The 13949-nt window shown below is 43.4% G+C and overlaps 1 protein-coding gene across 13 annotated transcripts in view; it reads left to right on the forward strand.

The window, feature by feature from the left end:
• scrib (scribble planar cell polarity protein) overlaps positions 1-13949 on the forward strand; it is a 62864-nt gene that overhangs the window by 14119 nt on the left and 34796 nt on the right. For all 13 annotated transcript variants that reach the window (XM_034148530.1, XM_034148483.1, XM_034148522.1 and 10 more), the window contains 3 exons: positions 10225-10342; positions 11771-11849; positions 12372-12461. In XM_034148530.1, the coding sequence (XP_034004421.1) occupies positions 10225-10342; positions 11771-11849; positions 12372-12461 (287 nt within the window). The remainder of the gene's footprint in view (positions 1-10224; positions 10343-11770; positions 11850-12371; positions 12462-13949) is intronic.

Consider the following 13949-nt stretch of genomic DNA (forward strand, 5'->3'; position numbering starts at 1 on the left):
TCTTTACTTTAACACCTCACCTACCCACTGCAATATGGTCTGGTAGCCAGGGGTTACAGGATGCTGGATATGTATTGTCACAGGTAATCTTTGAACACTGTGTGACATTTGCGGCAGCTCAGCAGTCTGAAGGCTCTTTTGAGCACAGGAACATGTCGCAGGGGTCAAGGACATGTACAGATCGAGCACACATATGTTTAGTTGGACTCTGTCACCTCATACTTTGTTAGGCAGGGAAATTGGCTTGCTGGCAAGGGTACAAAATGTGCTATCTGTGCTTTCAAGTACAGTGTGATTCTTTTCATGTGCATCATCAGGTTGCACCGTAGTGTATTTTTAGATCTGCTATCACAAACCAGGTTCGTTACGGCGGGCCTCAGGAAGAGCCGTGTTTAACACACCCATCGAGAATCAGCATGTGTTCTCCTTTGAGCTAAAGGCTAGTGTTTTGGTTCTTCCTGGCATTGATCCTGTGAAGTCGTGTAGGAGGGGTGTGCAGACATCTCAGTGTAATTACACTGTCTCCACCATGACATATTAATGGGGCTTGTAATCCTAAGTAACGGCATCCCTGTCTTCTGTCTTGGGTTGTAGATAAGCATACATGTTGGTGTCGAGTGCTCTTTTGTCCCAGTGCTTATAAAGAAAAGAAATTGCATGATAACAGACATTGCCAGATGATATCAGAGTCTGTGATGATATAGTGCAGATGTTTAGATCTTCAAGCAGATAAAGTGTCCTTATCTAGGGAGGCTAAGTTTTAATTTCAACGCCAGTCAAGCGTCACTGGGGAGGTTTCTACTTCCTTTTTCCCCTGGCTTCTTCATTGAACAAATGCTGGTCTCCAAGGTGATGGATCTCCAGGGGCCAGTGGTCCGCCTGGTGCATGGATGCGTTTGCCCTGTGTTGTCAGGGAGATACACCATCTACGTCCATGTGTGCACAGAGGCCCTCTCAATTGTTGTTCCAAATCTGCTTGCAACACCACCACCTTTGCATCTGCCCGAGCCAAACAGGCAGGGAGAGAAACCAACTTGTCTCGGAAACACACTTTGTGCTTGGCTTTGAAAAAGTTACACCTGCAAGGCAGATACATTACATAGCAACACCTAAAGTAGAACAGTTATTTTTCCACAGGGGCCTGATGCTAGATCAGTGGACTAGATAGAGGTGACTTTGTGATGATCTTGCGGAACATTTGTGTCATAGGCTCATTTTCTGATGTCCATGCTTTTAGAACAAACTACATGTAGTAGATAAAGTAAGGTAACTGAATCATTTGTAGTCTGTTTCCATTTGGTGGCGTTCAAGTAGAACATTTCCCCCCAAGCTTGACCTTTTTAAATACATTCATTTAAAACGGTGAAAGACGTTGTGTTATCTGGATTTGTTGGATCCAGGCGAAAGTTACCAACAGCTGTGTACAGAACAAGGCTCACTGTTTGGGTTCCTTTTATTTCCAGGCCCAAATGATTGTTGTACAGTGGTCAAAGCTTGGAATGGCACAATATCCGATACATCTCATGATTCGTTCATGCTCTATTATTATTTTCTAAGTAAAATGTTGTATACGTCTTTGGTCATTTACAACATTATTATGATGTGCTGAAATGTAAAATTCTGTTTTTGGCAAATAATTCAAGTTAATACTAGTCTACAGTTATTTTAATGTGGTGTTTCACAGCAATATCAAATACATATTTAAGTGAATTATGACCCGTTTAACATCCTGTCCAAAACCACATTCAAACGGTAATAAAGTATTTTGTTGTTTTTGCAGGTTGGGTATTGAAAATCATGGAATTTCATTTGGACTGCTTTATTTCTGGTATTGGGACACCCGTAGATAAAGCTCGGCAACATTGATTCTTGGTTGTTTGAGTACTATCTTGATCCTTTAAAATAACAACGTGCTCCGCCTAGGTCAACAAAATGCTAACATGGTATGGGACGTGGAAAGGAACATTCCAAAGCTATCCATTTCCAATGCCAGTTTCCAACATTCCTGAGAGAGAAATCTAAAGACAGAGACCTGTTTGCTAGCCCGCTGCAAGAGGGAAAATGCTGAGGCTGCTTCTGGAAAAGGAAAGATACTGAGCCACATGATCTTGTGAGGGAGGGCAATACCTGGTCACATACAATGCATGAATTGTCCCGAGGCTGAACTCACATGCTGTTAGTCATTTAAGGTGTTATACTCAACACTGTCCCTGTAATAAAAGATACACCTTCATGCATATCTTCCAAGCCCAGTATTCTATATATACCAAATCAAGCAGCTGCAGAGCCGGTGTTCCTCTTGCTGTTCCGATGTGTTTGTTTGATTAAGTTATGTGTTGAAAGTCTGCTAACCAGCCTGCAAATGACTCGTATATACAAAGCCGTGGCAGTGCAATCCCAGAGGCCCTGGTTGCCATGTTGGCCCCCCTGCAGTGACTCACTGTGGGACAAACGGAGAGCTGGCAGGCAGGCTGCACATACCGGATTCAGCCCATCCAGGAAAGAGCCGAACGTCCTCTGTGGACCGTAAACAATAGGGCCTCGAGTTTTGTGTCATGTTTGTGGGAACACAGACAGAGAATGGGAGAGCATGTGATGAGGTCCAGGGACAGAGAGGGGCGGAGGTGGAGGGCCTCGTCTGCAGTTTCAGAGCGTAGCTGGAGAATCCCAGTTAGTTCAACTAAATGGCAAAGTTTGAGTTGGGGTAGTTTCCTCTTTTTTACCCCATTAATGTACTCGCAAACAAGTGTTTACAAAACGTCCCTTTGTAGTCATAATCTGCTCAGGGACTTTAACGCAGTGTCTGTGTTTATTATGCTGCAACCTCTTTGGACAGAGGCCTTTAGATTGAGTTCATCACCTCTCCATATAGCTTGTCATTTCCTCTATTTCCCTATCCCATGGCCCGTGTGTTATATTGTGTTCTGCTTTCTCTATTGTATAAGTACGGTCTATTTATGTTTTTGTTCACATTGTTGTAGCCAGTTAAAACGTAAGCTTTACAACACCTGAAAGGGAAGCAATCTGCAGATACTTGTTTCTGCTTTGGAGAATACAAGTTCAAGGCTTCAACCTGGCCGCCGCTTTGAATATTGTTTGGATTGCAAATCTGCACTCTCTTTCTCTCTCATTCTGTTTTGGTGTTGTTGACAAGTGTAGTGGACATGTTGTACCAGAGCTGGAGGTGTGAGCTTTTCTATCAGTGTGACGGTTTTAGTAACCAAAGCAGTGATTAGCCCACCAATAAGGTAACAGTAGAGGGATTACTCATCTATTTATAAAATGCTGGCTTAAAATCGCTTTACTGCACGAAGCATTACCACTCTGCGTTCCACAAAACATGTCACTTTTATTGTTCTTAATGTGTTTTGTAAAATACCACTCAAGAATCCTGTTCTTTACTCCCTAAAATAGCAATACGGTGAGAAGGTATACATTTTTCAAATCCCAGTGTAGCACATGCCGTAACCTTTAGCGATGTATTTTTGTGAGTGGAAGAGCCACACAATGCCACGTCCACCTGTTCCCTCTCCATCTTAGTCCGGCAGCCCTCTGAAACAACATACTTTAGTACGATATAGGCTTTCTATTTACTTTACAGTGTGCGTTGACATCTTATATACAGCTGACAAATAGGAATTTATAAGCAGAACATTCCAGGCGGCACATTTGGCTGAATTCAATTGGGATCCACTGAAACTTAATAGCATTGTGTCAACTCAACGAAACTCATCAGCATTCCCATGAGGCATAGGGGGGGAAAGCCCTTGTTGTCACTGTGGTTGTTTATTAACCATGTTGACCTAGAAGAAGTTGTTGGCTCTCACAGTGGCTTAGTGGAAACACTATCTGGCCGTACTGTATTTCCAGGAGGTAGTTTTGTGTTTATGGAGACCACACTGTCATTGTTTAAGGCACTTTGCCCTGAAGCGAGGGTTTCCCCTTTCCTCCTGCTTGGCTTTCTCTTTAAACTGTGTACATGCATCCATCCATTCCTCATTGAGTCTAGCCTGACTTCCTCACTAAAGAAAACATGGCAGCACAGCAAAGCACAGGATGTCCAGAGGGCAGCCAATACAAGAGAGAGCTCTGTTTATGCAATGCCAGCGTGTTCATAACTAATAGTTGCCCCAGGTTCTACGAGTGTATTAGTGGAAATGTTCATTTTAAGGCTGTGCCCATACTCGATTATACACAACATTAGAGTTCATTAATACTGTTGTAAAACATAAACGACTGCTCTCCCTCGTGGGGCAAAACACAAAGACTAAACATGCACCATTATTAACTATAGCTTGAATTAAATGTTCAAATGAAGCTCACACAGATATCCAACTGAAGTAAATAGGATTTTCAAAGGTGTCATCTGGCATATTTTCATTACCATCACAATATTTTCCTCATGTAAATCTTTCTATACTGACAAGCTACCAACATGTTTTATTTTTGTGGTTACCAGCTATAATTTGATCTGCCCGCAATGTGTTCTCGTCAGAGCCGGATCTGGCTACTGTAGTGCAAAGCTGCTAATGTTTAGGCGTGGCAGCCTCAGACATCACATGGCTTCAGTTGCGGCTGTGTTTCCTCCGCACAGATCAAAGTCACCAGGACAGGTGTATGTTGATGGGAGTTAGCTATGCTGTCAGTCATGCCGGCTTCACCACGCCCTTCTCTCTGTGTGGCCTCTGGAGGGCCCGGAGCCGGATAAGGGAAGTCACGGCTGAAAGTGCCACTTAAGTGGAACACAAACACTAGCACATATATGCACAGTGTTTTACAATAGCACGCAAACCCAATTACACGGCCCATACAAAGACAGACACACACACTACTACTTATGTGCTGCATACATCGCTCATGCTTCAGTTGTTCCTGCTTCTTTCTTTCTCACAAATGCACTGAGCTGCAAACAACTGAGTGTGTGGGAGACAGTGGGCGAGGGCAGAGGAAATGGTGTGTAGGTTTTTTATAATCGTGGGTAGGTGGTTAGCTGCATTGTTGGCCTTTGTTTGGGTTTAATGGTGAGGCCAATGGGAGTATTGTACTTTACATTGCAAATGGACCACAATGGACTAGACCCAACTACTTTTAATGACAGTTGTTGTTTTAGTTTGGATGAATAAATGAAATTATTAATCTTAAATGGAAAGGGGCAGTGAGATAATATGTTGGTCAGTGTGTGAAGTCTTCCTTCCCATTAGAATGTCCAGATCACTGTGGGAATCCATTGTTTACCCTCTATTCCTCATTAATAATCCACCGTCACTCCCTTTCTCTTCTCTTCACACACCCTTTCTTCTCTGCACTCCTCTCCCCACTTTCCTTCTTAGTCATTCCTTCCTTTTGTTATCCTTTGCAACATTCCTCTTTCAAGTCTCCATCCTTCCAATTCCAGCCCTCTCTCTCCTCTCTGTGGTGTCCTGTCGGACAATGGAGGAATCCCCTGGCTGGGCTGCAGGGGGTGGGGGCATGTAGAGCTGGCCAGAGACTTGACACTCATGTGTGGGGCTGGCTGTTTGGCCTTTGTCCTTCTGCCAAGGAAAATGGAGGGAACGCAGAAAAGTGGAGCAGTAGAGAGAGCAGTGGGGAGGAGGGAGGGGAAGAGGACCAGTTGGGGTGTCATTCATGTGTGGAAGTTTTGGGAATTTTGGGTCTCAAACTGTGGTCATAAGGGGGAGGGGGTCGTTTGACCAATGTTGCCCCATTAGCATCGGCCGTGAGATGACTGAGCATGAATTCTTGCTGGTGCTTGTGCGTTTAAATGTATAACTGCACAGAAGAAGTTGAGTTAAAGTGACGGTTAATGCAGAGCTCCCTTGTGTCTCTGCTCACTCACGTCCTGAGTTTATACCACAACAATGACTGCGGCTATCTATAGAAACGAGTGTGCAGTAATGAGGCTCGCCATTTGAGAGCAAGCTACTCAGTCAACCAAATCCTCTTGGCTTTTTTATTTCCCCCGGACACTGAAAGAGTCCAGGCCAGCACAAAAGCATGTGCTCTCCCCTCCCCTCTCTTTGAGCCCCTCACCCCAGTAGTGTGTGTGCCGTTTGTGTGCACTGTGAGGGAATTGATATTGGGAAGAGTGGGAACAAGCAGTCTAGGGCAGCGGGCAGATTTGGCACAAAATTAAGCTGTGGAATGTGTGAAAAGGCCTTTCATTTATAGAGAGAAGGAAGCATGTTAGAGTAAAAATGTGGCTAATGGAAAGAATAGATGAGAGATGTTTGGTGATGTCATTCGACTTGCCATTTTCACAGTAAATTTGGAGATGAGTGGGTCCATTGATCAAATGCCTCCGTAGGCAAGCTGAGACAGGACCAAGTCGGTTCAGTTCTTCTTTTTTTGTTTCACAGAATTCCAAGATTAGACCATTGTCTCTGCAGTACCACTAGCAATAACTTTTGAATAGACACATTTGGCCTTAAGTTAATGACCATGGATTTGTAAATCTGGGGTGACTGTACGGTCTCCTGCACACTAAATGTGCTCCGAAGTGGGAGGTTGGATTTAATGTGTGTGTGTTTGCAGGGCAGTAGGAGTTCTCTCTGTAGTCTGAGGGCATGATTGGAGGGAAACCGTAAGCTAACTGGAGTCACTTGACTGGAACACTGCAGCCTCTGTCAAGTTCAGTCTGCGGCTCACTGCACATACAGTAGGACATTACTCATACAGGGAACATACAGTTTACTCACATGTGTCACTGACATGCTTCTTTGATATCTGTGGTCATATTTTAATTGGGTTCTCTGAGTGTTGTGAGGTCCAAAACATTAACATTCCACCCTGTGAATTTACAGTCTCTTCAAGAGCACATAAACACACCCATAAACACTCTAAAACAAACACCCACTGCTGCTAATACGCATGAACACACAAATATGAACGTTACCATACCGCTCTCTCCCCCCCCCCCGACACACACATGCTGAGTCCTACTGCTGAAAGCCAGAGTTCCTGGCAACCTTAACCAAAGTAAAACTAAGACTCTGTAAACATTGGTGTGTGTGCTGACTTATAGACCTACAGCACAGGATCCTCTCTCCTGTGGACGTCTGCAAAATGCACATGCACACACACACACACACACACACACACACACACACACACACACATACATAAAAACACACATCCTGACCTGCGGCACATTAACACTGCCTGAGTGGAATGGAAGCAAAGCAGAGCAGGGGAGATAAGACAAAGCAGAGCGTTTTGCGATGCTGCACACACGCTCACTGAAGTGCAGTGTCTGTTGCAAGGCCTCCCTGTGTCTACACACACACACACACACACACACACACACACACACACACACACACACACACACACACACACACACACACACACACTGCTATCTGTCTCATAGGTTACCCATGGGTGACACGGCTTCCTTCACTTTTTTAATAATGGGGGATATCTCAAATAAGTACCCACACCACAGAACTCATTTCACACTAGCTTGAGTTGGTCACATTGTGGATGTTTCGCAGACCCAATCCCCCCCCCTGCGGGAAACCTTTTAGTCCTACAAAATCTGTCCAGTTGTCATAGCTGCCTTAACCACTATTAATGGTATATTCCCTCTTATTTTGTCTCTGGAATTAAAAGCAGTTTAGAAGGGAACTGGTGTGACTCTTACTTGTATTCAACTGAGACATCCTCTTTGGTGTAGTAATTGCAAAAGCTGTCCTCAAAAAAAGAAAATCTTGTTTAAAACTAAACAAAAACCTCCAACTAGACCCATTGATTTTTCAGTTTGGATGCTTGCTTGTTTCAGTTTTAAACAGCAAGTATTTGCATGCCTTTTTTAAGTATACATTTTGTGGCGCAAATATTTTATTATCGCCTTTCTTTAAAATGAGCAAAACAGTTATAAAGTATTCTGATGTTAGTTTGTAAGTTGGCAGTGTGCTCTCGAGACCCCACACTGCCCTCTGCTGACATGGCTATCATTAATCTACTTCCCCTCTCACTCCTTTCTGTTCCACACTACTACATCCTCCTGTTCACAGTTTCACTCCCTTCCTTAAGCAAACAACTTTCACAAGGCCCTAATTAAACCATCCCAGTTACAAAGTTGTAAAGGAAATGTAGCACACCGCTTCTAACCAACGTGCCGCCTCACTCTATAAATGGTTACACACACGCACATCCTGTAAAAACTGCCTGAGTCAATGAGCAGACTGTTGTTGCTCACTAATACAATGAAAAGACGGTGGCGGGACACTAAATCCCAACGCTCCCGCTTGTTATTCCAACTGACCCGTTGACCCGTATAACACTGCTGGGTCGCCATTGTTTAATTTGAACGTACATCAGTCAGTGGGAAACGGCAGGAACAGCAAATCCACTTTACAATGATTGAATTTGTAGTTATTGACTTTTCTTAAAGTATTTGAACGCTTGCCCCAAAGAACAGATTTATTACATGTACAGTTTGTTTACAGCATCACAGTTGTTTGCTAGAAAAACAGCCTGTGTGTGAGCGGCCACTCTGTAGTGAATGGCCATCTATGTGAGTGTTCATAATTACTTGTTTTCAGGCTTGATTGTATTAGCATTCCCGTCACTACTGTTAGAGCTATGGAAGCTATCAAGAGAGGACATGGATTCACTGACGCAAAGATCAAGTTATTGGTTAAGCTGGATTTTAAGAATAGGTCATGCTTTGTTACTAGAGTACTGCCTCACCGTGGGAAGTTAACATAAGGTGTGTTCTTCTATCTGAGTTGTTTGGTGTGTTTTTTACACACACTTTCCCGAGAGGCTTACAGTCTTCGAGTGTCACCTGTTCTGCATGTATCGCCTCCCCTCCTGGGGGCCGTTCACATCTGGGCTCGGCCCCGGTCACATGGTTGTCCCCGGCTCCTGTTTCCTGTTCCTGTCATCTGATACCTGTCACCTGCTCCTCAGTGAGCAAACACCCCCTGTCTCTCTCTACCACTGTCCCTTCCTTTATGTTTGTCAGGTGGGGAGGCTAGTACGAACTACCAGCTGGGACATTTTGGGAATTTTGGGAAAGTCCTGACTGACAAGCTCCATCTTGCACTTCCAGCAAACCTCAAACAGATGCTGGGAAAAACAATAACCATGATGATGTAACTACAACACTCCCGATCCAAACACAATACACATGACTAGTTAAGAGCAGGAACTGTCTGTCATCGAGGAACAGAGAGGATCTGAGCTGTAGCATTCTTCTCTTTGACAGCATGATTGAAGAGCTGTCTCCCAGCATGTTGTATTGAGGGGAGTGTGTGTACTGTATGCGTGTTTTCACACTTCTGTCAAGAACAAGTAACCATCAAATGTTCTGTGCTTTCTGACTTAACACATATTTATAAAATAGTTTGGAAACAGTAGCAGTGCCACATTTGCAAAATTAAAATCTCAGTCACGAAGGAGTAGGTAAGACATTTTTCAAATTATTATATTTATCTGTGGCGTTGACACACAATCGTTGTTTAACCAGGTTTAATTGGAATTAATGTTTAGGCTCCTAGCTCGCAGACATCTTTGCCCCCTATGTCAGAAAGCATCCCTGAATAATGAGTTTATACAAATTCCTACTCCAGAAAGTGCAAGTCAGCAGGTTTCTCAAGAGCCTGAGTGTCTGAGGAGTGGACGGGCAGACAGTGGGTCCTCTGTGGGCTGCGGAACCACGGACTGATTGAGGGGTTAATCACTGCATAGTGACTCCTGCTGTTCCTCGCCAGCCTGTCTTGTCTGTCCATCTTAACGGCAGATGAGACACACACATACACACACACACAAGCAGACACACACACAAGCAGACACACACAGCGCGGCTGGCGGAGGAATGCTTCTGAACGCTGTCCCATCCAACAAGCAGCCTCTTGTGAAAGCACTTGGCACGGCTACAGCAGCAGCACTCTTCTCAGCTCTCCCATCCAAAGCCACTGTGTTTGGTTGGTGTTGCCATGGTGAGGAGGAGTTTTTGGGAATATGACGATGGAATATTTTTTTTTAAAAACCAGTCCCAGAAATGGCCCTCATTTGAATGTACAGAATGCTTCGTGTTCAGGTTTGGTTAAGGCAGACAGAAATGTAAGCGACATTGAAAACACTAATAACAGTCAGTTATCTTAACATATCATTTTAAACTCTGCAGTTACAGTTTTAAAAAGAAAACATCATGGTGGGATTGAATGACATTTTCTTTTAAAGTTCTGTTTTGATTGACATGTCATTATGTCTCCCCAGCCTTTCTTCAGACTACTGAACCTACGGAAGCTCGGCCTCAGTGACAATGAGATCCAGAGACTCCCTCCCGAGGTGGCCAACTTCATGCAGCTGGTGGAGCTTGACATCTCCAGAAATGGTACACAAAACATTCACAAGTTCACTGTGTGTGTTTCTCTACAATCTCTGCTTGTTAGACCACCCATTAGCACACAATTACTTTAAAGACCTGTCTAGACCACCCCCAAAATCACCAAACAACAAAGATTGTAAAAATGACTCGAGCTAGCTAGGGAATCAACACACTTGCAGCAGCCATTCGATACATATCAGCTGCCAGATTATTCAGTTAACCCCAGGGCACAACCAACATACTCATACATGAATGTCTATGCCCCTGAAATATTCCTATAACGCATGCAAACCAAAAAAATCAGCATTCATTTTCCCTGAGACATGAGGTGAAAGTCATTTAACTTTTGGCAGCTATTTAATTTCTCAGCTGTAACCACACACAAACACACACTCTCAGACATACACATCTTGCCCTCTCTGTGTCCTTGCATGCTGCACCCAAACACCCAGATACTCCGAGGCAGGAAGGGTCTGTATGGTAGGTGAGAGCCATCTGCTGTGCAACACACTGCATCATCTGTGGTGTGCAGTGGCCTGTGAGAGCCTTTCCCATCTGTCTGCTGGCTGCTGCCGGCTCCTGCCGCAGGACCACGCTGAGCCAGATGAGGCTGCTTCACTCAGCAGGGATTTCTCAACATGCACCTGCAGCATCCATCCAGTGATAAAAGTTTTTTACCGAGTTCCATCGGTTAGATATCTGTTAGTGCCAACCCTAGTCTGTCTTGGCACAGTCTAGATCTTTATAAGGGGGTAAAGTGCTGTCAGTCGAGGCACAGTGTTTGGGAAGCACTCATTTAAGCTCTTATCTAGTGAGTTAGAAAATTATTGCTTTTATGATACAAGCTATATGTTTGAGAATCATGAAGCTAAATCAGGTGCCTTTCAGCTGAAGGACAGCAGACTGGTTTTCCTTTGAAGCAATATTTGTCTTGGTTTGCAAATGAGGTGGGACAGAACAGAGGCAAAACTGAGCCCTATAATCAAAGAAGCCTTAACATCATCCAGCACGTATAAATAGGTCCGCCCCCCCCCCCCTTTTTTTTAAATTATTTTAATCCTGCACTTTACCACGCATGAGAACACCACTCTATAAAGACAAGAGCACTGAAGTAACAGCTGAAATGCAGTTACAGAGACAGGGGTCCAATTATCTTAATTACGACTTGGATCAAATCAATGTGCGATTACTGTCCAATTGTTACCTGATGGTAGGAAAATGCAAATACTGGTGTCCTTCGTAGTAAATTCGCACCTCTTTCTGTCTCAATTTTCTCTCCCGTTCTCTCACTTCCCCGCTTGTGGCCATCTGGTTGTGATTACAAGAAAGTTAAAATGATTCACTCCATAGAGTATGCTCCCCCCCCCACACTCAATCTGTGTGTCCATGGTACTGATGCCTGTCTCCCCCCCCCCCCCCTCTTTTCTCCTGCAGACATTCCTGAGATCCCCGAGAGCATTAAGTTTTGCAGGGCCTTGGAGATCGCCGACTTCAGCGGAAACCCCCTCACCAGGTAACAGCCAGTCTCTCCATCCATAACTCCTGTGAGCAAATCTGATGTTTGCCCAGATGCAACAAGGGGAACATAAGCTTTGAATAATCAAACAAAGCATGATTACATGTCATTTATGTGCTCCAATTGCTCTTTTCTATTTTAAATGCGCAGTGAATCATATTGCGTGTTTGATGTACAGTTGGCTGATTTCAAAACTGTAAATCATTCAGTTGTGTTGTATGACAAAGTGCTTGCTGTCAGGTAAATGTAACCTGAATATCCCTATGATATTTTTGTATTTGTTCACTGTTGCATTGCTCTCTGATTGCATTTCTTTCCACATCCTTCATCAGTGATGTCTTGGTATTTCACCTTTTAACTTCCTCCTATAGAAATGACTGGATAAAGCGTTGATACTTTAACAGATGGGAATATGTATAGGGTTAATAGTTATGTCTGTGAGTCAAGTGATCCCATGTGCTGTACAACAAAACACTAAAATTCTCTTTCCACTATTTCCCCCCCGTCTTTCTGCTTTAGATTGCCGGATGGTTTCACTCAACTGCGAACGCTGGCTCACTTGGCACTCAACGACGTGTCATTGCAGACATTGCCCAATGACATTGGAAAGTATGTACTCAAATTCACATTGTTTAACCTCTTGAGCCCCACGGCCCCGCGGGCTGGGGCAAAAACGCAACATCTGCAAGAAACAGCGTCTGAAGGCTTCTTCACATTTAACAAACTAGGAATGTGTCATACCCACTTAACGGGAAGAAACTCAGCTAACTGACGATATGAACCATTTTTAGCTAAACGAAACACAACTCCAACGCCAAGCCTCAGGGCAGCAAAGGCAAAACCAGACAACACACCACGTAGCTTTACGGAGACAAAACGGCAAATATGTCTTACCTTTGCTGTTTTTCTGATCAAAAGTTGTGTTCAATGGCATTAAAACGATAAAAACGCTGCTGAAGGTTAATCCAATGTCTCTGTGTCACTTTGAAATGATTACTGATAATCCATCATCATATTTATGGCTATATCCTAGTTTTCAGTTTTCAGAGCGTAACATAGCTTTCGGTTTGGGCAAGCTGCGTGCGCATTACTCTCATTCCTCAATGGTAACGTGTAGGTGGATTTAGGAACTCCCCCTTCGATTCTATTGGCTCTAACGGTTCAAAAGTGGTGTCAATCATCAAAATCGACCGACGGGGGCCAGAGATATGGCAAATCCACCCAAATGACCCCAGAAGTGTTTTTTTTGTGCTAGATTTCTCTAAAAAAGGTCAAATGTCACTTGTTTTGCATCAATCTTGATACAGGGTACTTATTATATGTTATAGTTTGAATTCCTAAAGCTTTTAGTCTACTATCCAATCATTCAAGGGTGGTTTTCACTATACTATAAGTAATGTTTTCTTTTTGGACGGACACTATAATTTAAAAATGTTTTACTATGTTCAATCGGAATTTACTTTAAAATAAAAAAAATTCTATATTGATTCTGACTTTTCTACATCCAACTCACAGGTTTATCATTGCTTTGAGAAAAAAGATGATTAATTTACCCCTTTTAGAAGTGAAGATATAGTCCTTTGTTCCATGGGAGCCTGCCTGCAGGCGCCAGTCTCAGGACACCTCCACTCTCAGGACACCTCCACTCTCAGGACAGGAATTACAAAATAAAATCGCCACTATCAGTACAGCGCCACTTTCTGAACAGGAAATGCACGCAAATACAAAATAAAATCGTACTGACACTTATTATATACATATGCATATATATATGTATATATATTATATATATATATAAAAATAGGGACACCTTGTATAGTTTACTCTCAGTACAGCACCACTTTCCGAACAGGAAATGCACGCTAATACAAAATAAAATCGCACTGACACTTATTATATCTATATATATATATATATAGATATATATATTTATATATATATAAATAACGACATCTTGTATTTTAGTTACACCCGCTAGACAACAGTGGAGGGTTCGAAAAACAACCGTGTTTGCCGGGTGCACCGCGGCGGAGGTGGGGAGGTTCCAGCCGGGACCCGTGGTGAGACCTCTGAGTCAGACGGTGCGTCTTGGTCACG

This window comes from Trematomus bernacchii, unplaced genomic scaffold, assembly GCF_902827165.1.
Source record: "Trematomus bernacchii unplaced genomic scaffold, fTreBer1.1, whole genome shotgun sequence".
In the NCBI taxonomy this organism is placed as follows: Eukaryota; Metazoa; Chordata; class Actinopteri; order Perciformes; family Nototheniidae; genus Trematomus; species Trematomus bernacchii.